The sequence below is a fragment of the Bison bison genome, unplaced genomic scaffold (assembly GCF_000754665.1).
Source record: "Bison bison bison isolate TAMUID 2011002044 unplaced genomic scaffold, Bison_UMD1.0 scf7180017864196, whole genome shotgun sequence".
Lineage (NCBI taxonomy): Eukaryota > Metazoa > Chordata > Mammalia > Artiodactyla > Bovidae > Bison > Bison bison.
In genome coordinates this window covers 88,803-112,852 of record NW_011494768.1, presented here as the reverse complement: position 1 = coordinate 112,852, position 24,050 = coordinate 88,803, and the positions used below count along the sequence as shown (strand labels likewise).

Sequence of the window (24,050 nt, the reverse complement as noted above, 5' to 3'; positions counted from 1 at the left end):
GTAGCTGTAGGTGAGATAAAGAGCCAGACTGTTTCTTACGGTTATAAAGTTGGTCGTGGGGGCTCTGAGTTTCCTTTTCATGTGTTTAGGACCTCTGGAACCTTCCTGTGACTTAAATGTTGTTTCTCTTTCCCTTCTCTCTTTCTCTCTCCACAAGAAAGCTTTTTACCCCCACTCCATGAGAGATACGGTGACCAGATTAATTTTAAAAACAGTCGGTCACTGAAGACTTCAAGCCTGTTGTAAAATCTGTGTTAAAATGTCTGGCTGTCAAGAGAGACAGGAAAGCTGGTAGATTTTTCCTGCTTGAGTCTGAGTCCATGTGGTGGGAGGAAGGCAAGACACTGACCCATGGGACACTGACCTATGGTTTTGACACGTGCTCCTGTACCAACTGGACCTTGTGAACAGGAGCAGGAACATCAAGGATTACTGTTGCTTTCCTGCAGCACCTCCCTGGAGAACCAAAACAGAGAGACATCAGAAATGTCCTTGTATATATGCCACGGAGAACCTTGGGTTTGGGGAACTGCAGAGCCACCCCTACCGAGGTTACATTATAACCCTGTGACAAATGGCACAGTGCTGGGCAGAGGGAATTTGTTGTGGTTCAGTCGCTAAGTCATGTCCAACTCTTTGCGACCCCGTGGACTGCAGCACGCCAGACTTCCCTGTCCTTCACAGTCTCCCTGAATTTGCTCAAACTCACATCCATTGAGTCAGTGACACCATCCAATCAGCTCATCCTCTGTCATCCCCTTCTGCTCCTGCCTTCAGTCTTTCCCAGCATCAGGGTCTTTTCTCATGAGTTGGCTCTTCACATCAGGTGGCCAAAGTATTGGCGCTTCAGCTTCAGCATCAGCCCTTCCAGTGAATATTCAGGACTGATTTCTTTTAGGATTGACTGGTTTGATCTCCTTGCAGTGCAAGGGACTCTCAAGAGTCTTCTCCAATACCACAGTTGAAGAGCATCAATTCTTCGGTGTTCAGCATCCATACATGACTAGTGGAAAAACCATAGCTTTGACTATATGGACCTTTGTCAGCAAAGTAATGTCTCTGCTTTTTAATACGCTGTCTAGGTTTGTCATATTGGAGAAGGAAATGGCAACCCAGTCCAGTGTTCTTGCCTGGAGAATCCCAGGGGCGGGGGAGCCTGCTGGGCTGCTGTCTATGGGGTCGCACAGAGTCGGACACGACTGAAGCGACTTAGCAGCAGCAAAGCAGCAGGTTTGTCATAGCTGTTCTTCCAAGGAGCAAGCAAGGGAATTATACACACACTTTATTTATTTAGCTGTGTGGGTCTTAGTTGCAGCGTGCAGGAGTCTCATTGCATCACATGGGATCTTTCATTGTGGCCCATGGACTCTAGTTATGGCGCATGGGCTCTGGAGCGCAGGCTCAATAGTTTAGGCAAGCGGGCTTAGCTGCTCTGTGGCATGTTGGATCTTAGTTCCCTGACCAGGGATCGAACCCATGGCCCCTGCATTGCAAAGAAGTGGTCCATTCCTAACCACTGGACCACTGGGGAAGTCCCCATACTTACACGTTTATCCATAGATTGCATCTCTTCCCCTTGTCAGTGTCGCTCTTATTTATTTATTTATTTGCTTTTGTCACTCTGTTTTAAACTTTTTCTTCCATTCAGGTCAATTCCAGATGTTTTTGCATTTTCCACCCTCCTCAATAGGTTCTTTTGCAGAGCTGCTTGGTGAAAGGTTCCCTCACTGCCGCCCAGGCTCTTATTTCAGCTCCACAAGTTGCATCCTCCTCTGGAAGGATGCCCATCCTCTTGCCTCTGGATTAAGTGTTGGTAGTTGTAACAGATGGTGGGTCAAAGCACTCAAGTACAACTCGGTTAAGTGGTCTAAGCCTGGCTGGGGGTCAGGAATTTTTAAAGGACTCAGTAGGGTGAGCCTTCTGCTCCCTGTGATCTTGGCTGAGGTCATCAATTGGATGTGTTCAGCTGGCAGCAGGGCCAGGTAGGGAGGTGGGAGATGGCTTCATCCACATGTCTGGCCCCTCTGTGCCGCTCTCTCCCTGTCCCCCTCTCCCCTCTGGGGGCTCACCTGAGTGTCTTTAAGCAAGGTGACTGGCTTCCCAGAGGCAGAAGGGGAAAGCTGCCAGTTCTCTTAGGCTTTGGCTTGAGGGGCCCAGAGAATCATATACACATTTCACTGGTCTAAACAAGTCATAGAACGAGTCTGAATTTAAGGAGTAAAGAAGTAGATTCCACCTCTTGAGCAACAGGGAGCTTTGGCCATCTTTAACCCGTGTGTGCAGAAAACTTCTGCTTCTCTGCTTTCTGTACTTTAACTGTGTGTCTTATATTTTATTCCTTTGTCTTTATAGAAATTCATCATTTAAAAAAATTGTTAAACATATTTGGAAACCCTCCCAGCAATGAGTTCTAAAATGATGCCTTTATTTGCCTTTGAAAAGTTTGCTTTTTTCTACACATAAATCCACAGAGATATATTATATACATTTTAAGCCAAAGGGAAATTTTTAGCTAGTTTCCAATATATAGCCACCATTATACCTGCCCAGTTATTTATTTTTCAAGGAGTTATGTATTCCAGCATAAACTTGACCAGCATAATCTGTTCAAGACAGAATATTTTGTAGCATAGAAATGTTAGACTGTCATGTGTAAAATGTAAGTAAATGTCTAAGAAATTAATGGTGTGGGATGGGGGGTGCAGAAGGGAGTTCCAAGAGGGAGGGGATATTCATATATGTATGACTGATTCACTTTGTTGTACAGCAGAAACACAACATTGTAAAGCAGCTATACCCCAGTAAAAATTTTAAGTAAAACCTATAAAAAAAATTAAGTAAAAATAGGTAGGTTTTTTGCAACATAAATCAAACAGGAAAATAAAGTGCGTAGGAACATAATCAGCCAATGCTCCTTACACGGTGCATATTGCTTGAGTCAAGGGAGAAAAGCAAATTGAAATTAAAATCTGTTTGGCACTTTGGGAAGTGCTGTATGAGAGGAGAGATGTGACTAGAACTGCTGAGTGAATTTTGTTTACCGCAGTTCAGCTTTCCGCCAAGCAAATCATGCGAGAAGGGCCGAGGATAAATGCACCTATTTATGTAGGTAATTTTTCTGTTTCACACCTCTGATTCATCTCTCTGCCTCGCTTTATGGCGAGTCATGCTACATTGGTTACAATTAATTTCACCGCTGCATATTAGCCATAAAGAGATATTTCATAAATTGACTTGATGTATATTTTCTTTTCCCCTCTGTGGTTTTCGTAAAAGATGAGAACGGTCCAGAGGAAAAGCCGAGTGCAGAAGAAATAGAAGAGCAGAGCCAAGACGCAGGTGGGCTCAGATTTCTTTTGAAGCGTCTCCTCGGCCTCGTCCCCAGAGGTGAACAATAGCTCGACTTAGTGCTGTTTTCAGTGTTCATGCCGTTTCATCGGGTTAACCTCAGTGTCCATTGTGGTCTCCCTCAGGCAATCACCAGCCCTGTTAACGACGAGCGTCAGGGTCTTTAGTCAGAGGAGTGCCCTCTCGGGCGTCAGTCACGAGCTCCTTTTTGCTCCTGTGTGATAGCAGCTTGCTCAGTGATGTTCTGCACGGGACCGGCAGAGGCTGGAAGGACCACATCAGAGCTGGGCTGACTAGGGCAGGTCAGAATCAGCAGATTCAGTCTGAGGGGAAAAACGAAATGAAAAACATTCAAAGGACAGGCATCAGAGGCTTTCCCTCCACCACACGTGGAGGGGCCCATACTGGTTTGCACTCAGTTTTGAAGAGCTATGCTTCTGTTCATTTTTCTGTGTGTTGTGGATGATGCTGTGATGTGGCCTTGACTACCCCACACCCAGAGCTCCGTGAGATCCAAAGAACAGATGTGCCAATGAAATGCTTAGAGATCTTCTGCTGTAGATTGTAAATTGAACATTTTTAAAACTCAAAAAAAGATGGTCATCACCTTAGGTTTTTCTTTTCTTCCCCCCAATTTTTATACTCAGGCACACACTCCTTTGAAAGAACGATTCACACACATGTTATGCAGTTGTCAACATAACCACCCAAATAAAAACTTCCTCCTTCTATTTTTCCAAGTCATTCTTCTGGTTCTAATGAGCCCAACAAGTGGGGCATCTTTAAAATGGGGAGCTCTGCTCATGTGCCAGCCACACTCTGAGCCATACACTGGACTCTTGGAAATAAACCAGGCGCTGTGATAGGTTTGTCACTGAGAAGTTCCTCCGTTAACCTTGGAACTTTTGCTGGAGAACCGAAAGCCTTTATTATTAAACTGGAAGATGGAATCAAAGACGGCCAATCAGAGGAGGCACTGAAGCAGGGCGGCAGGGACCTTGTGTACCTGCTGCTTGCTCAGCCAGCGCCCCTTGCTTAAATGCAGTCCTTGAGGTGGAATGGATTTCTGATATAGAAAAATGTTGTTATCCGCACCACTGTTGCCCCCAGCGCCCGGTCACCACATCGTTATGTTCCGTGGAAGATGAGGCTTCTGTGAAAAGCTGTCACTTTTTTCACTGTTTGGGGCTGATGAGTATTAGTCAACCAGCTGCTGACAGCTGAGGCCATCCTCTGAATGTTGTGGCTTTACAGGTTTTATTCACTCATTGCGTGTTGTGTATGCGTATGTGTTTGTTTGTGTGCTCAGTCATGTCTGATTCTTTGTGACCCCAGTTGCTCTCTGTCCCGAACTGTCTTTATCAACATAAATTTCTCCCACCCCATTCATATACATACACACATACACACGTGTGTATACACACACACAGGCACACACATGTATACATGCACACACATCTGCCTGCATTTTATTTATGCATCTCTTTTTCCCTTAATCAGTTGAGAACAGGCAGTTTCTTTATGGATTTGGGACCATCTTGCATGTTAGCAAAGAGTCATAGAACATAAGCCTTCTTCTCTACCTCTCAGATGGACATCACCAGCAAATGTGGCTGCCTCTCAGTGTAGATAAGATTCCCAAACACACCTCTTCTTATTCTTCTAAGCAGGCCTTCCCGCTGGTTCAGAGCCCAGTGGCAGGATTCGTCTCAGATCCTGGCCACTGTCCGCATACATGGCTGTAACTGCTCTACCTCCCTCGTCCTGGTGCAGAGAAGTCAGGTGCAATGGTGGTCACTAAAATGCTTTTGACATGCTGTTATTCTTCCAAAATAAAAATATCTTCCTTTCATTCATTAGAAATTCCAGCTTCAGTTCTAACTGCACAGCTCTGCACGCCTCTTCCATATCATGCAAAAAGCACAGTCTTCAGCCAGCATCATCCAGCGGTTCTGACTGCTGTCATGATCAAATCAAAGTGGTAGATCCTATTCCTCAAACAGCCACTCAACAAATACCTATCCAGCACTCACTGTGGCCCAGGCACTGCTCTGGGCCCTGAAATAGGGCAGTGAACTATAAAGACAGTATCTTTTCTTTATTGAAATTTATACTCGGGTGGCAGTGATCCAAAAGGAAATAATAAGAAAAGCGTGGTAGTGATAAGTGCCTCATGGAGAAATGAGGTAATGCAGAAGGAATCCTGAGAAGACAGCTTTCCATTGGCTGGACTCAGGGAGGACTCCCTGATGACCGTAATTAAAGTGAAATCTCAGGGATAAAATGGCCGGAGAACGTTCCAGATGGAGGGACCAGAGAATGCAGATGTTCAGGCAAATTTTAACACATCAGAGAAGGAAGTTCAGAGTGACTGGAGCCTGATGGATGAGAGAGAACATGGGTGGGATTTGGGAAAACACCCTAGGACCAGGTTATGTCTAATGTAATCAGTAAGAACTGATTCTGTTAGAACTACAAGGGGAAGCCAATGGAAGGCTTTTGGTAGTGAGGGAGCATAGTCAGTTTTAACTAGCTCACTCTTGCCTGTGAATGAAAATGAGTCAAAAGAGCCAGAGTGAGACCAGTTGAAAGACGGTAGCAGGAAAGTAGTGATGGGCAGTTCCTGGAAATGCAGACAAAATGGACTGACTGCTGTGTTTTCATAGGTGGCAGGAGGTACTGATGGCTTAGATACAGGGCATGGGGACCCAGGCTACATCCTAGGCTTTTAGCATCAGTAACTATGTGGATGATGGTGCCACTGACTAGTGTATGAAAGACTGGCCACAGGGCCCAGTTTTTGTAAATCCAGGAGGACTCTCAGCCATATGGGACGTCAAGAAGCCAGTTAGATACATGAGTCTGGATGTCTAGGGAGAGATGTGGGCCAGAAATACAGGCGTGGGTGTCGCTGGTATAAAAATGCTACTTACAGCCCCATGACTCGGTGAGATTCACTGGAGAGAACATGTAAATAAGGAGAAGAGTCGGGCCTGGGATAGACACCACGGCATCTAGATATGTGGCAACAAGGGAAAAGGAACCGCTGCAGCAGGAAAGTATTTCAGAAAGAACGGAGTAGACTCTGAGATGCTACTGAGAAGTCAAGGAAGGTGAGAAAGGAAAAAATGACCCTTGGATTTGGCAGTGAGGTCACTGACACCTTTAAGAAGAGAATACTCCAAGGAGGATGGAAGCTAATTGGAGTGCGTTACAGGAAGACTATGAGAGGAGGAAGTCTGCTATCTCGGGTTGCCTTGAAGGGAAGCAGAGAACTGGGATGATGTGACACTGAAGGAGAGTTGATTATGTTAGTCTGTTCTTTTGTTTTTCATAGGAGTTTGTCACCTAACCAAAGAAAGTGATTCATCTCCCATTATCTCCCTACTAAAAATTTTTATTCTCTGTTCTGGTAGAAATGTGACCTGAAAGTGATAGTCATGTACATTACAGACAAAGGATATGCTGAAAAAAATATCTGGTTAGCCTTTATTTTGTTGAAAGTATACATATTTGTTAATTACTCACAGAATATTAATACTATGTCAAAGATTCAGTTTAATAACTGTATCTGTAAAGTTTTAAAGGCATTACCAAGGTAGCCACTTTTTTACTTTGTGTGGAAAAATCAATCTTCTTTTGAGATATTCAACACTTTATTATAAAGTAGATTTTTGTTAGATTCTTTTGCTCAGCTGTGAGTTTCCCTGGTGGCTCAAACAGTAAAGAATCTAACTGCAATGCAGAAGACCTAAGTTAGATCCCGAGGTTGGGAAGATCCCCTGGAGAAGGGAATGGCTACCCACTCCAGAGGACTTCGTAAGTGGCGCTAGTGGTAAAGAACCCGCCTGCCTATGCAAAAGACATAAAAGACACGAGTTCAATCCCTGGGTTCAAACGATCCCCTGGAGGAGGAAATGGCAACCCACTCCAGTATTCTAACTTGGAGAATCCCATGGGCAGAGCAGCCTGTTGGGCTACAGTCCACAGGGTTGCAAAGAGTCAGACATAACTGAGCAACTAACACATGTTTGCCCAGCTGTAGGCGAATATAAATGTCCTGAGCGTGCATGTGTGTGTGTGTGTGTTGTCATGTGTTTTTGAGTTATCTTTAGTTTTATAACCTCGTTACTGCGTGAAAAAATGTATACATTCCTTTTCCATTTGTCAAGTAGTAACCATTCCAAATGATTCTGGTAATCCTTCGCATCTTAAATTTACTATTTTAGTGTTAGTAAGTTAGTTACTATTCTGCAGGCCAAGTGGAGTGAGTCCATGGAGTGCTGAAGTCCTAAATAGAAAGACCAGCTCTGATGAGGTTCATTGCTGCTGTGCTTGGGGGGGAGGGGGCGGCGCAGGACAGGGACCTCCAGGTTCCTTAGTCCCCACCCTGTGCTCGACTGACATGAAATCACCAAGCAGCTTTTGGTGCTTTGTGACAAACGCTCGCCTTCTCCCGGGCCTCTGCACCGACACCCGTCAGACGCGCCCCCTGCAGCCTGACAGCATGGTGTAAAGGGATGAGGCGCGGTGCTAAGGAAACCCAGACTTTAAACACACGCACAGAAAAGCACTTTGTAGAAACTTGCAACCCTTTACTAAGAAAACTAGCCTACCATTGTTCTAGAGGCAAGGGAAGAAACAAAAGGCCAAAGCGTAACAGTCCCAGTCTTCTTCACCGAAACACAGTTTAGTTCACTGGGCTCAGTCTTAACTAAGGGTTCTTGTTCCATTAGTCATAGAGGAGGGTCACAGACCCCAGCCCCTCCAAAGACCATTCAGTGTCTGAGAGCGTGAAACGGGCTCCTATGTCCTTCGGTGGAGTGGGAGGTTAAGGTGGGTAGGGCAGCACTAACCTCACAGTACGGACTCTGAGACAGTGTCTCTTTCTGCCTTACAGATGGCACCAGCACTGCTTCGGCGCCCAGCCCTTCTTCAGAGGAAGCAGTTGAAGTCTGTAAAGATGAAGGTATGAGACCACTTACTCATCTAAAAATCTGTGCAAACTCTTAGAAAACCATCTGGATTTTGTTTGTTTGGGGAAAATGAAATAGTGAGCAAATCCATCCAATCCTCTTTACGCATGACTATTTCCAACACAAATATCCAACCTGCTCTATTTTATTCCATATCTACCCTTTTCAGAATTTGTATATCCATTTGTTCCTCTAACAGTAACTGTTCATGAAACAACAGGATGATTGGAAAAATTATGTTTAAAGAAGATGTTTATTTGAAACAACAGAAGGAAGCTGTTTACAGCTACTTGTCAGGAATGGGTTCATTTGAGAATCACCTACCAGAGAACACCATTATCTAGACAGAATAAAAAAGAAATGTTTGAAAGGCATCCTTGAAAATAAATCTTTGACAAGAGCATCATTTCTCATTCTATGGACAGTTACTATGAGAAAATGTTGCTGACCCAAGTATCTTTAAAAGAAGAAAAAAGGAAAAGAAAAATTTATGTAGGTTCTAAGAGAAAATTTGAGGGAGAAATTGCAGGGACATTCATGTGCAGATAACACAGTTTTTAAACAGATAACACAGTACAACCTAAAGGAAAATGAAATTGTCATTTCTCCCCCCTGTGATTAATTGTCCCCACACACAAAAAGTAATATTTTAAATCTGTAATTGACAACTACTAAAAACTCTCTGAATGGTAGATGAGATTGTTGTACAAATGGGCATCTGCTAAACCATATGACCTCCTTGGAACTTTTAGATTAATATGCTGAATGCGTTTCTTCAGTTTGGAGTGATAAGAAAATGTATCTGCGTGTAAGATTGATATTAGCTAGTCCTGGAATCAGAGAAGGCAATGGCACCCCACTCCAGTACTGTTGCCCGGAAAATCCCATGGACGGAGGAGCCTGGTAGGCTGCAGTCCATGGGGTCGCTAAGAGTCAGACACGACTGAGCGACTTCACTTTCACTTTGCACTTTCATGCATTGCAGAAGGAAATGGCAACCCACTCCAGCGTTCTTGCCTGGAGAATCCCATGGACGGAGAAGCCTGGTAGGCTGCAGTCCATGGGGTCACACAGAGTCAGACACAACTGAAGTGACTTGGCAGGCAGTCCTGGAATCAATATTTAGAAAATCAAAGTTGTCTTAAAAATAACACTCAACTGTTTACATGATTTATTTCATCTCATGTTGCCTGTAAATGGTTTTTATTAGTGAGACATCCTGTGTAGGAAGGTTAGTTGCTAAGACTGTGAGCTCTGGGGCCAGATGCTTGAGGCCTAGATCCTGTCTCTGGCACTAGCAATGTATGTAGCCTTTCATAAGGAACTCTAGTACTTAGCAAGGAATTCATATGTCATCATAGGCAGTTCACTTCTCTGTGGTTCAGTTTTCTCCTCCATAGAATGGAGAATTACCTCCCAAAATACAGCAATACATGCCCATTGCACAAACTGTTCCCCTGGTGCCTACGCAGAGTGGGTTCCCCAGGAGACTAGGGAGCTAACCTTTATTAGGGAGGGCTCTTGGAATCAACACTCATGAAAGGAAAGCATGCAAAACTGGATAAAGAAATTGAACTGCAAGGCGTTCTCAACCGAAGCCGCAGCCAGGCTGAAGATGGCGTGACGGTTCTGAGACGTCCAGCTGGGGTGTGGGAGTCTGGCTCTTAAAAGCTCCCCCTGAGGAGTCACCTGTCACTGGCTGCCAGGGGAAGGGGCTGTGGTCTTGGATGAAGCCTCTCTCTTCTGTTCAGATGATCCTAGAAGCTTGAGAAGGGATGAGGGCCGCCTACGACTAGAAGAGGAAGCTCTTCCTTCCTGAAGGGGGATCCTGTGGACCAAGACAACACCCACTGTTCTGTTGCTTTTGCTGGTCTTTTTTCTAGTTCCTTGTCTTTTCTCTTTTTTTAATGACTCCCTTGGCATCTCCCTTTATACTATTCAAATATGTGTTTTTTGCTTGTTGTTTTATGTTTGTTTTTTGGGTTTTTTGTGCTCGGCTTTCTTTACATCATGTGGGCTTCTTCTATCTGTTGTGTGTGGGGGGCTTCTCTGGCGGTGCACAGGCTTAGTCGCTCCGCGGCATGTGGGGTCTTAGTTCCCCAACTGGGAATCGAGCCCCATCCTCTGTATCTCCCTGTGTCTCCTACATCTCCCGCATTGGCAAGCAGATTCTTTACTACCGAGCCACCTGAAAAGCCCTCCCAATCATTCAGCCTGTGATAAAAAAATTTTTAATGTCTTGAAGTAGAATAGGAGAGTTTTAGGAAACAAGAGAAATAGTCTAATTTAAGTGCTTCAAACTGAGATACTTCCTGTGGAGTTGTTTGGTTTGGAGATGTCACACCTTTACAGAAACACACCGTGATGTTTCTTCATGCTTTTAGGATCTCACACCATTAATTGCTCATGCCAGGATCAGTTTCTCAGAACACTTTTACATGTTTCTTTTTTTACACGAAACTTTTAATGGTGGTAACTCCGGTGAGTTCTGAAATGTATCACAAATGCCAGTTCCTAATAAGACCGAATGTGAAGTTTGGGGGATTCTTTTACTGAAATTGTTAATATCCATTAACCCCTATATCTAAGGAAAAGAATTTTGAAGTGCACATTTACATGTGACCCAGTTTCCATTAAAATTAGAATATACAGGTTATGATTTTTACCTTTTTTCTGAAATAGCAGGTATTTATGGAAGACCACTATTTTAACTGATTATCATTCCAATGCTTAGACTAAGCGTCTATTGCTTATAGAACTGCAAGTGTTGGAAATATTACATAGTTTAGCTTGATTGATAGAGACATGGCTCAGAATGAAAAAAAAGAAATGAATTTGCCATTGAGATCCTCCAAGATTGAGGTCGTGATGAGGTTAAAAGGCATTCATATGTGTTGAGAATTCATTTCAAATACTCACCGTCATGTTACATGCAGAAATATATCTCCTTGGTGATGTCTGGGCTATTTATGATCTCTGCAGCTATAACACTGCTTATAAAAATGCTTATTACACTCTCCAGTTTAAGTGCCGAGCATTTTGCTGACCATAGGTTCTCAAGGAGCCCCTGCTCTTGTCTTTGTTTCTAGGCTTTGCTTCTAACCCAGCATCTTCTTCTTAGGTCTTGGAATCACCAATATTATGGACTGGCCTTTTTTTTAGTATCCTTTCCAATATAATTCTCAGAAATTTTGAGCCTCGTCAGTTATTTTTAGCTTGGCTTATTGGTTGGCTGGCTTTATATTTGTTATAATTTTGGCTCCCACAGGAACCTCAATGTCTTAGAGTGCAAGGACTAAAAATAAACAAAAAACTGAGCAGGCTAATGTCACTTGGTTTGGAAGACAAGATTTTCTTTTTTTAATTAAAACAGGTATGTGGAAGCAGAATATTTTCAAGAGGAAACATCTTTGGGGATGTCTTCTAGGTCTGTGATTTTGTTCAAGTATTCTAGCCACATTTCCCACCAGGTTCTGAGAATGGATACTTATTGCCCATTTACCCTGTGTAACTGCTAACCATCCAAACAGCTAACAGAAGGAGGTACAACTCATAGATCAAGAGCTAGAGTCTGAGTTCCAGACGGAGGACACCTGTTCCCAGGGACTCATCCCAGCCCTTGGGTGGGCAGTGGTTGAGCTGGGAGGATGAGACGTGAGGAGGAGGAATACGGATGAATAATTCATCCATACGGGGTGGATGCAACAGCCAGGACTGAATAGAAATGAACTCCAAGTTAGAGAAACCTGAGAAAATATCTGTCAGTTGATAGGAGCTCTGAGGTCATTTATAAAACGGGGCACGCACTTGTCTATTGGCAGATTTCTTTCTCTACTGGTAAAAATATTCCAGTGATTGATTTAACGGTAGTTTACAATTTAAATCCTTAAATGCAAACCCAAGAGTACAAATGTTAAGGCTATTTAAGTTAGCAAATAAAGAAGCAATCAGATGAAGGGGAGTGTAAACCCAGGATTAAAATGAGCATTAGGAATATCAAGTACTCTGGTTGAAATTGCTACATCATTGTCATCATTATTTAATATATAGTCAGTCTGCTTAACTCAAGGAGAGTTCTCTGTTCTGTTAACTCTTAATAGATCATCCTCACTTGTAGCCAAGGTTAAGGTACCTTATTAGGGGGAAAAATGCTATTTAAACACATCTTGATTCCCCTATCTTATTTCTTTTTGTTGTCGTTTAGTCACTAAGTCGTGTCCCACTCTTTGTGACCCCATGGACTGTAACTCGCCAGGCTCCTCTGTCCATGGGATTCTCCAGGCAAGAATACTGGAGTAGGTTGTCATTTCCTTCTCCAGGGGATCTTCCCAACCCAGGGATCAAACTGGTATCTCCTTCATTGGCAAGTGGATTCTTTTACCATTGAACCACCTGGGAAGCCCATCTTATATCTTAATCAGTACCACTTTGAATTTGAAGGTCAGCTAGACTAAACCATATGCTCATCATATGAACAAAATCAACTAATGCTCAGGTGCACACACACTCGAGCTCATATTCCTTCAGAGCTCTGAGTAAGTCACATAATTGCTGTCTGCTGTTTATTAAGTGGATGTCACTTGGCAAAGGACGCCTTAACATTGAATCTAGTTTCAGGCCTCCTAGCGGTCAGAATTTCCATAGGATAGGGGAAGGCTTGAGAAAGAGTCAAACTTGCCAAAGAAGACAGCAGAGAAAGGATCGGGTTATGGGTGAGGAATTGGATTCAGGGATGAGCAAGTGAAGTTAAGTGAAGTGAAAGTCGCTCAGTCGTGTCCGACTAAAGAGTCGGACCCATGGACCGACAGTGACCCCATGGACCCCATGGACTGCATGGAATTCTCCAGGCCAGAATACCGGAGTGGGTAGCCTTTTCCTTCTCCAGGGTATCTTCCCAACCCAGGGTTCGAACCCAGGTCTCCTGCATTGCAGACAGATTCTTTACCAGCTGAGCCACAAGGGAAGCCCAAGAGATGAGCATAAATGCTCCCAACCATGAGTAGCTGTAAGCCTCCAGAATCTGTTTCTATTCCTTGTCTACATGTTGGAGAGAAACAATACACTGGGCCACCCATGAAGTTCCCCTCAGACTTCTCTCATCTGATTTTCTTAGTCCTTTCCCTGTTCTTGGAATCCATTCTCGCCCTGCTTAGCATCCTCCCCATGACCTACCACAGTGGGACAGAGCTGTTCCCCTGCCCTAGATATGCACCGATGGAGGTCTGTAGACGCCACGACACCTCTGGGCTATCACTCTTGAATGGTAAGAGTCTGAAGTGTGGAATGAGAGCCATTGCCCTCTGGTAGTTCAGTGAAGAGGAAGGAGCTAAGACAAATGGAGTGTCACCTGGACTCAGTTCAGTTCAGTTCAGTCGCTCAGTTGTGTCCAACTCTTTGTGACCCCATGAATTGCAGCACGCCAGCCCTCCCTGTCCATCACCAACTCCCAGAGTTCACACAGACTCCTGTCCATCAAGTCAGTGATGCCATCCAGCCATCTCATCCTCTGTCATCCCCTTCTCCTCCTGCCCCCAATCCCTCCCAACATCAGAGTCTTTTCCAATGAGTCAACTCTTCGCATGAGATGGCCAAAGTATTGGAGTTTCAGCTCCAATACTTCTTTCCAAAGAAGAGCCAGGACTGATCTCCTTTAGAATGGATTGGTTGGATCTCCTTGAAGTCCAAGGGATGTGCAAGAGTCTTCTCCAACACCACAGTTCAAAAACATCAGTTCTTCGGCACTCAGCTTTCTTCACAGTCTAACTCTCACATTCATACATGACCACTGGAAAAACCACAGCCTTGACTAGACAGACCTTTGTTGGCAAAGTAATGTCTCTGCTTTTGAATATGCTACCTAGGTTGGTCATAACTTTCCTTCCAAGGAGTAAGCGTCTTTTAATTTCATGGCTGCAGTCACCATCTGCAGTGATTTTGGAGCCCCCCAAAAATAAAGTCCGACACTGTTTCCACTGTTTCCCCATCTATTTCCCATGAAGTGATGGGACCAGATGCCATGATCTTAGTTTTCTGAATGTTGAGTTTTAAGCCAACTTTTTCACTCTCCTCTTTCACTTTCATCAAGAGGCTTTTTAGTTCCTCTTCACTTTCTGCCATAAGGGTGGTATCATCTGCATATCTGAGGTTATTGACATTTCTCCCAGCAATCTTGATTCCAACTTGTGCTTCATCCAGCCCAGCATTTCTCATGATGTACTCTGCATATAAGTTAAATAAGCAGGGTGACAATATACAGCCTTGACATACTCCTTTCTGTATTTGGAACCAGTCTGTTGTTCCATGTCCAGTTCTAACTGTTGCTTCCTGACCTGCATATAGGTTTCTCAAGAGGCAGGTCAGGTGGTCTGGTATTCCCATCTCTTCCAGAATTTTCCACAGTTTATTGTGATCCACACAGTCAAAGGCTTTGGCATAGTCAATAAAGCAGAAATAGATGCTTTTCTGGAACTCTCTTGCTTTTTCGATGATCCAGCGGATGTTGGCAATTTGATCTCTGGTTCCTCTGCCTTTTCTAAAACCGGCCTGAACATCTGGACATTCATAGTTCACGTATTGCTGCGGTGCTTTACATTTCTGTACAATCTATTATTCATTTCGCAAAAAGGTAACCTGAGAGAAAGGAGAGAAAGAAAGGTGTGCATGGGGGTTGGAGAGAAAAGAACTACTTTAACAATATTAACTCCCATGGCAGATACTCACATGATCTTACATAACCCTCAAAAATGATAGTATCTTATTCCATATGTTTTAACACTTATTTTTCTACTGGAAAGCATAATGCATATTTATTGAAAAGTATTTTTGAATGCAGAAAAGTATAAAAGGTAGCAAAAGCATATAATCATTTTCATTTCAGAGATTAAATTGTAAAAACAAAAAGTTTGTTTTTCAGTTAGCGACATACCCTGAGCATTTTCCCATGTCTTTAGGCATACTTTTTATTGGAGGCATAATATTTCATCATATGGTTGTCCCATAATTTACATAGCCAGTGTCCTAATGTTAGATTATTTAGTTATTTACAGTCTCTCTGTTATAAATAATACAGAAATGCAGTATTTATATTTTAGATAAATCTGGATGTGTATCTATGATCAGTTCCTCAGGATAAAATCTTGACTTTGGGTTGATTTACCAGGGAAAAGATTAAGATATTTTTTATTGCTTACCTTTATCTTCTTATTTTAAAAGTAACGTGTGTTTATTCAATGAAAAAATAGCAAAAAAAAAAATGAAAAAATCACTCATAACGTCAATCCCGAGAAATAAACATATTAGTATGCTAGTATATAAACTTCCAGTCTTTTTCTAGGCTACCACATACATATATATATATATATATATATATGAAGTGTTTTTTGGGGGGGGAGCATTCTGCAATGCATACCATTTTGAAGTTGTCTTTTAAATATAGCAAGATTGTGAAATTTTTTCCATGTCTTTTGATAGTCTAATATCATTTAATTGTATTAATAATTCCAATGAGCAAAAGTCTATAATTTACTTACCCAGGCTCCATTTTGAGTCATTTCTTTGGTTTCAGTTTTAAATTCTATACGAGCCAGGAACATTCTTTTAACTTGGTAAATGTTCATGATCATTCCTGTAAGGAAATTCAAATAAATGAAAAAAATGCATACAAATCTTAATTTTTTTTTACAATGAATAAAATGTGTTCCTTTTTTTGATTTTTTAAGTAATATATGTTCATTATAGAAAATTCAAATAATTAATGGGAGTGTTTAAGGAATAGAGTAAAAACACATGACCAATACAACATTGTAAAGCAATTATCCTCCAATTGAAAATAAATTTAAAAAATAAAGAGTTAAGACTTAAAAAAAAAGAATAAAACCACATATGTAGTCACAGCCTCTTGAGACAACTACCATTTGCATTCTGAGGGCCATTTCTTCACGCATCACTTTCTGAATATTTGCAACCACGTAAAATTTTGTATAAATCAATTATATAATGTGTGATTCTAATATCATTTTCCTTTTATCTTATTTGCTAACTTCCCACTTTCCAGATATTCAGAGGGTAAAGCATGCTGATTAAGAATCTAGTCTCTGAACTCAACTCCCAGAGTCCAGATTCCAGCTCTCCTCTGAGCTCTGTGACTTAGGACAAATTATTTAATCTCTGTGCACCTCAGTTTCCTCATATGTAAAACGGGAATGATGACACCTCCACCATAGGATATTGAACATTAAAACAAGTCAACCCCCTTAAACATGTCAAAGAATGTCGGATACACAGTAGAAGGCACAAAATTTTTAGCCATTGTTAAATATATGTGCTTATTTTCTAAAAAATATGTCATATTCTAGGCACTTGTTACAGACAGCAAAACTTTGTGGAAACTGCTTGTAGTCTTTGTGTAAATCTAATTCATCCATTTTAAAGCTCAAGTGTAATCCATAGCTTGGATACACTATAGTTTATTCGACCATTATCCTATGATGAGCAAGCACTTTCTTCCCACTTTATTGCCATACACACAATGCTGCAATAGATGTCTTTGCCCATATGTCTTTACAAGAAGTGCTTTTATTTGCATGGGAAAAATTCCAAATCATGCATTCTCCCTTGAGGAGTATAAGTTTTTAATAGATATTGCCAAAGGGCTTTCTCAGAAGACTATAACAATTAGTATTTCTATCAGCAATCATTATTCTTGTTCTTCCTAATTTTCGCCTGTTCAGTGGGTATAAAGTAATAACTCATGACATTTAAGATGTCAATATTACTATTCTGATTTTGCAGGTAACTGAGGCTCAGAAAGTTTGAGTGACTGGTCCAGTTACCCAAAAGGTAGTCAGAATTTGGAAACCAAATCTGCCTGAACCCCAAACCCAGGCTTCTTCAATGCCACCATGCTGCTTTGCAAATCATGCTTCTGGAGAAAGGGATATCCGTGCCTGCGGGAAGTAGGACGCAGTGGGAGGGCGCGTGGGGAAATAGGGCCCAGGCTAGGCTAGCAGGGTGCTGAGGCTGAGGCGACTGCAGAGACCAGCCTGCTTGGCCCACGTCACAGCCCTGACCCTCATCATGGCCTTGGTCCCAAGCTGAGTGACCATCTTACTCAGGAATGAGGACACAGACACCTTCGGCTATGGACCCCACCAGATATGAAGCTCAGACCTCTTTCTGTATGGTCTGGTTTATGCTCCCTCATACCCCACAGGGACCCTGCTCTGCAGCCCAGCTCACTTACCCGTCATCCTCCAAACCTCACTGGCCTGCTGTATTCCACCACATTCTGCTACATGTGCTCATCCAGGATTCACTCCCAGTATCTTACCTTAGTCTTGCACTTCACTGTTCCCTTCCTGTCTTACTCTTTCTCTCCCCTCTCCCTCTGTCCTTCCCTTATTTCCATCAGATTACCTGAGCCAACACTTCAAGGACAGGAATCAATTCATATAATGCAGGGCAGTTGGTGGAGGGAGAGGAGGAGATCCACATTTTCATCTTTCTTGATTTCTCCTCTCCCTATTACATTTCATCTCATACAAGAGGGAACTGTCTTTTCGCCTGTTTCTTGTAAATCTGTATAAAAATTATCATGTGCCTTATATCTATATAATATACATGACATATCCAACTCACTAGTATGTAAATATCTTGAAATCAGATATCAGATCTCATTCACTTTCATGTTTCAGGACCAATACAGTGACCTGTGCATAGTAGGTCCTCAATATTGGATATAGAACCTATCACAGACAAGGGCCACTTATAATTCTCCTAATGTCATGGCCACTTTCCCAGAATGATTGTTACTATTAAGGCTCTTATTAGAGCAAGTTCCCTTTCAGAATCCTCCTGTTTGAAGAAGTGAATTTTCCCTAAATGTTGTAAGAACACAAAAATTCAAGCCATGGACTTCCTTGTTGCACTTTCAGACTTGGATACCCTTATCCTGTAAGAGAACAAGATAAACTTCTAAATGGTGAATGTATATAGATTATTTCCAATGAGTGAGGCTAGTTATTTATGCCTAATTTATGATAAGGCTTTTCAGATAAGCACTTCAAATGCTTTGATTAAATATGTTTAAAATCAGGTTAAAATTGGTCAAAGTAGATAAAAACACTTATCTACTTTTTGGTATTTAAATTTTATTTATCTCCCATTTGGTATAGTTTAAATATATACTTATATTTTAATATACACATAATTTAAAATACATACAGCAATTGGAAGGCAAGTAACAGTTGCCATCCAATCACATTTTCACGTATGTTTTTTTCTCTTACAAATTAAGTGTGACTGTAATTATACATTTATAGCAGTCAATTCAGTCATGTGATCTCTTGGGTGTATTCTAAACATCTGGTGAGTGAGGCTTGGAAACAAAATTATCCCAGACTAGGTCATGGAAATTAACTGTCCAACACACAATTTTGGATCAAACTGTTGCTCCTAATGGGTCTGAATTAAGACAAGCATCCCTGTAATCTATTTTCAGATTCACTGGCCTAGTTTTTAAGCTCTCTGGGGCAAGTCATGTAGCCTTATAAGCCAAATAAGTTTATTTTGGATTCACATTGCCACCCTTAGGTAACCTTTTTAGGTTGTGCCTCAGTTTTCTCCCCTGTAAAATGGGGATAATAATAGTATTTATATCACAGAGTTGTGAAAACTAAAAGTGCTTGTAACAGCTGCTCAAACATAGTAAACTTCCAGCAGGTGTTGACTTTTTTTTTTTTTAACAATCACTGTTATTAAGTGTATGTGTTGGCTTTAGAATTCTAACTACTCCAAATAGGACTCCTATATCTCATTGCATCCTCACCAGATCTATTGACCTGTATAAAGTTAAAGAAGCTCAACTGCAGGTGATAGTCAAAATACATAGCTACAGCTGTGGCTCAGTCCCTCCTCATCAAGGTGAACGTGCTCTGGTCCATCATCCTGGCAGGGACCTGTTGAATATTGAAAACAACTGGAGTAAGCGAGGCAGACAGGCAGGAACACTTCAAACTCTCTCTCTAGCCCCCATTCACCAAGAAGGATTTGATAGCTGGGTAACCTGGATTGAATGCCACTCATAGAGTTTCCCTTTGTTCCTTCTGTGGCTGCTTCTACTTACTCTGTGTTTTAGTCTTTTACCAAAAAAAAAAAAAATCTAAAATGGAAGATCTGTACATCCATATTTTAGGATGCTTTTGTCAACATGGCCTAATAAGGGTAATCATACATCTTTACAACAAGCACACTCTTGGGAGTGATGAGGGTGCTGTTAATAATTATACCAAGACAAGCAATCACACCGGGACCAGAGGAACCAAAACATGTGCTCGTCCCACCAAAAATGCAGTCTTTTCTGTCAACAAATCAAAATCATGGTATCACTCACACATATTCAAGCATTTTTGTTGAACTTTGACTCATAAAAATGTACTATTCTTGGAGTATACTTTTTTCTATCTTGTCACTTTCTTGTTAATTAGTTTAAAAAATAATATTTGGAGTACCTCCTTAAGATAAACCATAAAAGGTATATTCCTAGACAGTCTGAATAAATCAAGAGCATCTGCTAAGAGCAGTCTATTTTTCTTTTCTGTGTATTCTTTATCGAAGTATAGCTGATTTACAACATGTGTTAATTTCTGTCATACAACAAAGTAATTCAGTTTTATATATATATATACAAATTGTTTTTCTATTCTTTGCCATTATGGTTTGTTGCAGGATATTGAATATAGTTGCCCTGCTGTACCGTAGGACATTGGCAATCCATTCTACGATCGCATCTGCGAATCTCAAACTCCATCCCTCTCCCAGGCCCCCTCCTACTTGGCAGCCACGACTGTTCTCTACATCTGTGGGTCTGTTTCTACTTTGTAGATAAGTCCATTGGTGTACTATTACAAATTCCACATACAAGTGGTATCAGATGGCATTTGTCTTCCTCTTTCTGACTTCTTAGTATTTGTCCTTGCACGTTGCTGCCAGTGGCGTTCCTTCATTCTTTCTATGGCTGAGCGGTGTTCCACTCTGTGTGTGTGTGTGTACCACATCTTTATCCATTCACCTGTGGATGGACATTTAAGATGTTAATAAGTGTTAGTAAATTATAAAAGCTATTCTTGCCTGGAGAACTCCATGGACAGAGGAGCCTAGTGGGTTACAGTCCACGGGGTCACAAACAGTCAGACATTCAGCAGTCAAAACAGTCTAGAAACCACAAATTTAGACAAGGTTGTTTCAACACTGGAGGTCTTTTCAGAGCCTTCAACATGCTGACATGCATTGAGAAACTCAGGATAGACTGAAGCATGTAGCATTTCTCATTTTAATTTACCAAATAGTTTTTTTTACATTGTTTTGTTTGTCCTTTTTTTCATATATAAACCATTTTAATCCAACCAATTATAGTTTAGGAAACAATCTCATATCCTATCCAGAAGAATTAAACCATATGAAGTTTTGCTTTTGATAAATTGCAATCATTATTATAATGAAAGATAAACACTAGTAAAATAACTTGAAAAATGGAGCTTGAGTTTCCTAAATTCATGGCAACACAGTGTTTTTGAAGGAATATTCTCTCATTTCAGAAAATGTAGCCTCAGTTTTTGACAGTAGATTCCATGAGCAAAAATGTGTATCTGCCTCATCCCAAATGACGTTTCGTTGTCATCTGTCCTTTCCGCCACTGTTCCCAAGGTGGGGATATTTACTGAGAGAGAGGCAGAGAATGTCTCAGAACTGCTGCTTTATTAAGACAAAAAAAAAAAAGAATAACTGACTAGCCAGTGGCAAAGACTGAAATATCTTTTTAATCAAGTATAAAGACAAGGTCTCCTAACAAACATTGATAGCATTTAGCTGAAACTTTTCTCTTTCATTTAACAGTTAGCTTTCTTTCTCGTCCAGCAAGCACAGTAAGACTCAACATACACATCTATGGATACACAAAACCACACGCATGTACATACACTCAGACACTGTTTTAGACCCAGCATGAATCTGCAAGGACAACATTTCTCCCAGCTTGTGCTATGCTTTATAATGGTTTTGTGATATTGGGAGACTCATAAAGATCTAAGTCTTTCAAGAGACATGTTTTTCAACAACTGTTAGATTGCTTCAGCTTACCTAAACTATCCATAAATGTTTTCCATGCCAACCACATTCTGAGGCAGAGTCATTACTAAATGTTCACTCAGTGTGTGCGCTCAGGTGCTCAGCCGTGTCTGACTCTTTGCAACCCCATGGACTGTAGCCTACTCGAAGACTGTCCATGAGATTGTCCTGCCAAGAATACTGGAGTGGGCTGCAATTTCCTCCTCCAGGGGATCTCCCTGAGGGACTGAACCTGCGTCTCCTGCATTGCAGAAGGAGGTGATGGTCCATGCTCAGAAGGAAAAATATTTTTATCTTTTTTCCTTCGAGGAATCATATTATGTGATCTGATAAGATATAATAGAATCTTGGCAGTTAGAATTATACTTAAAAAGTCAGAGCATTAAGAGGCTGGTATTAACATGCTTGTGCATGAGTGTGTTAGTCACTCAGTCATGTCCAATATTTAGCGACCTCGTGGAATGTAGGCCTCCAGGCTCCTCTGTGCATAGAATTCTCTAGGCAAGGATACAGGAGTGGGTAGCCATTCCCTTCTCCAGGGGATCACCCCGACCCAGGGACTGAACCCGGGTCTCCTGCATTGCAGGCGAATGCTTTACCATCAGAGCCACCAGGGAAGCCCAATATACACAAAATAGATAACCAGCAAGGACCTACTATATAGCACAGGGAACTCGATGCAGTATTTTTAATAACCTATAAGAGAAAACAATCTGAAAAAAGTGGCTTGTATATATATATATATATATAGAGGGAGAGAGAGAGAGAGAGAGAGAGATCTGAATCACTGTGCTGTCCATCCTGTACATCTGAAACTAACACAACATGGTAAATCAACTCTACTTGAATAAAAAAAATTCAGGGCATATGGTCACCATATGAACCATAGTGAGTTTCTTTTTACTTGATGAAAAAAAGGCAAACCGTAGGGTAGGAAGCGTGGTTCAGAGAGAGAACCGTTACATAGGAGGGGAAAGGATGAGTGGAGATGGAAGAAAGTAAAAGACCCTAGGGCCAACTGACATTCCCAAGCAAAGCAAAATGAACCCACTGCTTCTTGAATTCTTGTAATACTTTCATGTTTCCCCCAAAGTTAAATGCAAACATAACTACAACATATAAGATGTAACATTACCGACTACACCTGCCTCTCCATTCTTAGCTTACAGAACCCTTTTGCCCCCACTATGGCTCCATCTCATCACAGCCTTTTCTGACCAACTTTTTAGGTATAGCGGCTCCTCCACTCAATGGCTGTCCGAGCCCCTTGTAATTAATCCATAACACTTACAGTAATCTGTAACTGTGGACACCTCTCTTTTCTTTGGCATCCTTACTTTTTCCCAGCTCCCTCTGCTATAACTCAGTTTCCATGGAAGGAGGACAACATGTACATTGTCCATCATCTTATCTTCTAGTGAGTCATACAAAGTCTGGCCTTCAGAAAGTGCCAATTAAAATATATTTCAGTACAGTTCAGTTCAGTTCAGTCGCTCAGTCGTGTCCGATTCTTTGTGACCCCATGGACTGCAGCACACCAGGCCTCCCTGTCCATCACCAACTCCCAGACTTTACCCAAACTCATGTCCATTGAGTTGGTGATGCCATCCAACCATCTCATCCTCTGTCATCCCCTTTTCCTCCTGCCTTCAATCTTTCCCAACATCATGGACTTTTGAAATGAGTCAGCCCTTCGCATCAGGTGGCCAAAATATTGGAGTTTCAGCTTCAACATCAGTCCTTCCAATGAACACCCAGGACTGATCTCCTTTAGGATGGACTGGTTGGATCTCCTTGCAGTCCAAGGGACTCTCAAGAGTCTTCTCCAACACTACCATTCAAAAGCATCAATTCCTTGGTGCTCAGCTTTGTTTATAGTCCAACTCTCACATCCATACATGACCACTGGAAAAACCATAGCTTTGACTAGATGGACCTTTGTTGACAAAGTAATGTCTCTGCTTTTTAATTTGCTGTCTAGGTTGGACATAGCTTTCCTTCCAAGGAGTAAGCATCTTTTAATTTCATGGCTGCAATCACCATCCACAGTGATTTTGGAGCCCCCCAAAATAAAGTCAGCCACTGTTTCCACTGTTTCCCCATCTATTTCCCATGAAGTGATGGGACCAGATGCCATGATCTTAGTTTTCTGAATGTTGAGCTTTAGGCCAACTTTTTCACTCTCCTCTTTCACTTTCATCAAGAGGCTTTTTAGTTCCTCTTCACTTTCTGCCAAAAGGTGATGTCATCTGCATAACTGAGGTTATTAATATTTCTCCCAGCAATCTTGATTCCAGCTTTTGCTTCATCCAGCCCAGCGTTTCTCATCATGTACTCTGCATATAAGTTAAATAAGCAAGGTGACAACATACAGCCTTGACGTACTCCTTTTCCTATTTGGAACCAGTCTGTTGTTCCATGTCCAGTTCTAACTGTTGCTTCCCGACCTGCACAGAGATTTCTCAAGAGGCAGGTCAGGTGGTATGGTATTCCCATCTCTTTCAGAATTTTCCACAGTTTGTTGTGATCCACACAATCAAAGGCTTTGGCATAGTCAATAAAGCAGAAATAGATATTTTTCTGGAACTCTCTTGCTTTTTCGAT

General features: G+C 41.7%; 1 protein-coding gene across 1 annotated transcript in view; it reads left to right on the top strand.

The window, feature by feature from the left end:
- Positions 1-24,050, top strand: part of MACROD2 (MACRO domain containing 2) — a 2,254,506-nt gene that overhangs the window by 2,170,659 nt on the left and 59,797 nt on the right. The window contains exons 10-11 of the mRNA XM_010844154.1: positions 3,277-3,339; positions 8,249-8,317. Of these exons, the coding sequence (XP_010842456.1) occupies positions 3,277-3,339; positions 8,249-8,317 (132 nt within the window). The remainder of the gene's footprint in view (positions 1-3,276; positions 3,340-8,248; positions 8,318-24,050) is intronic.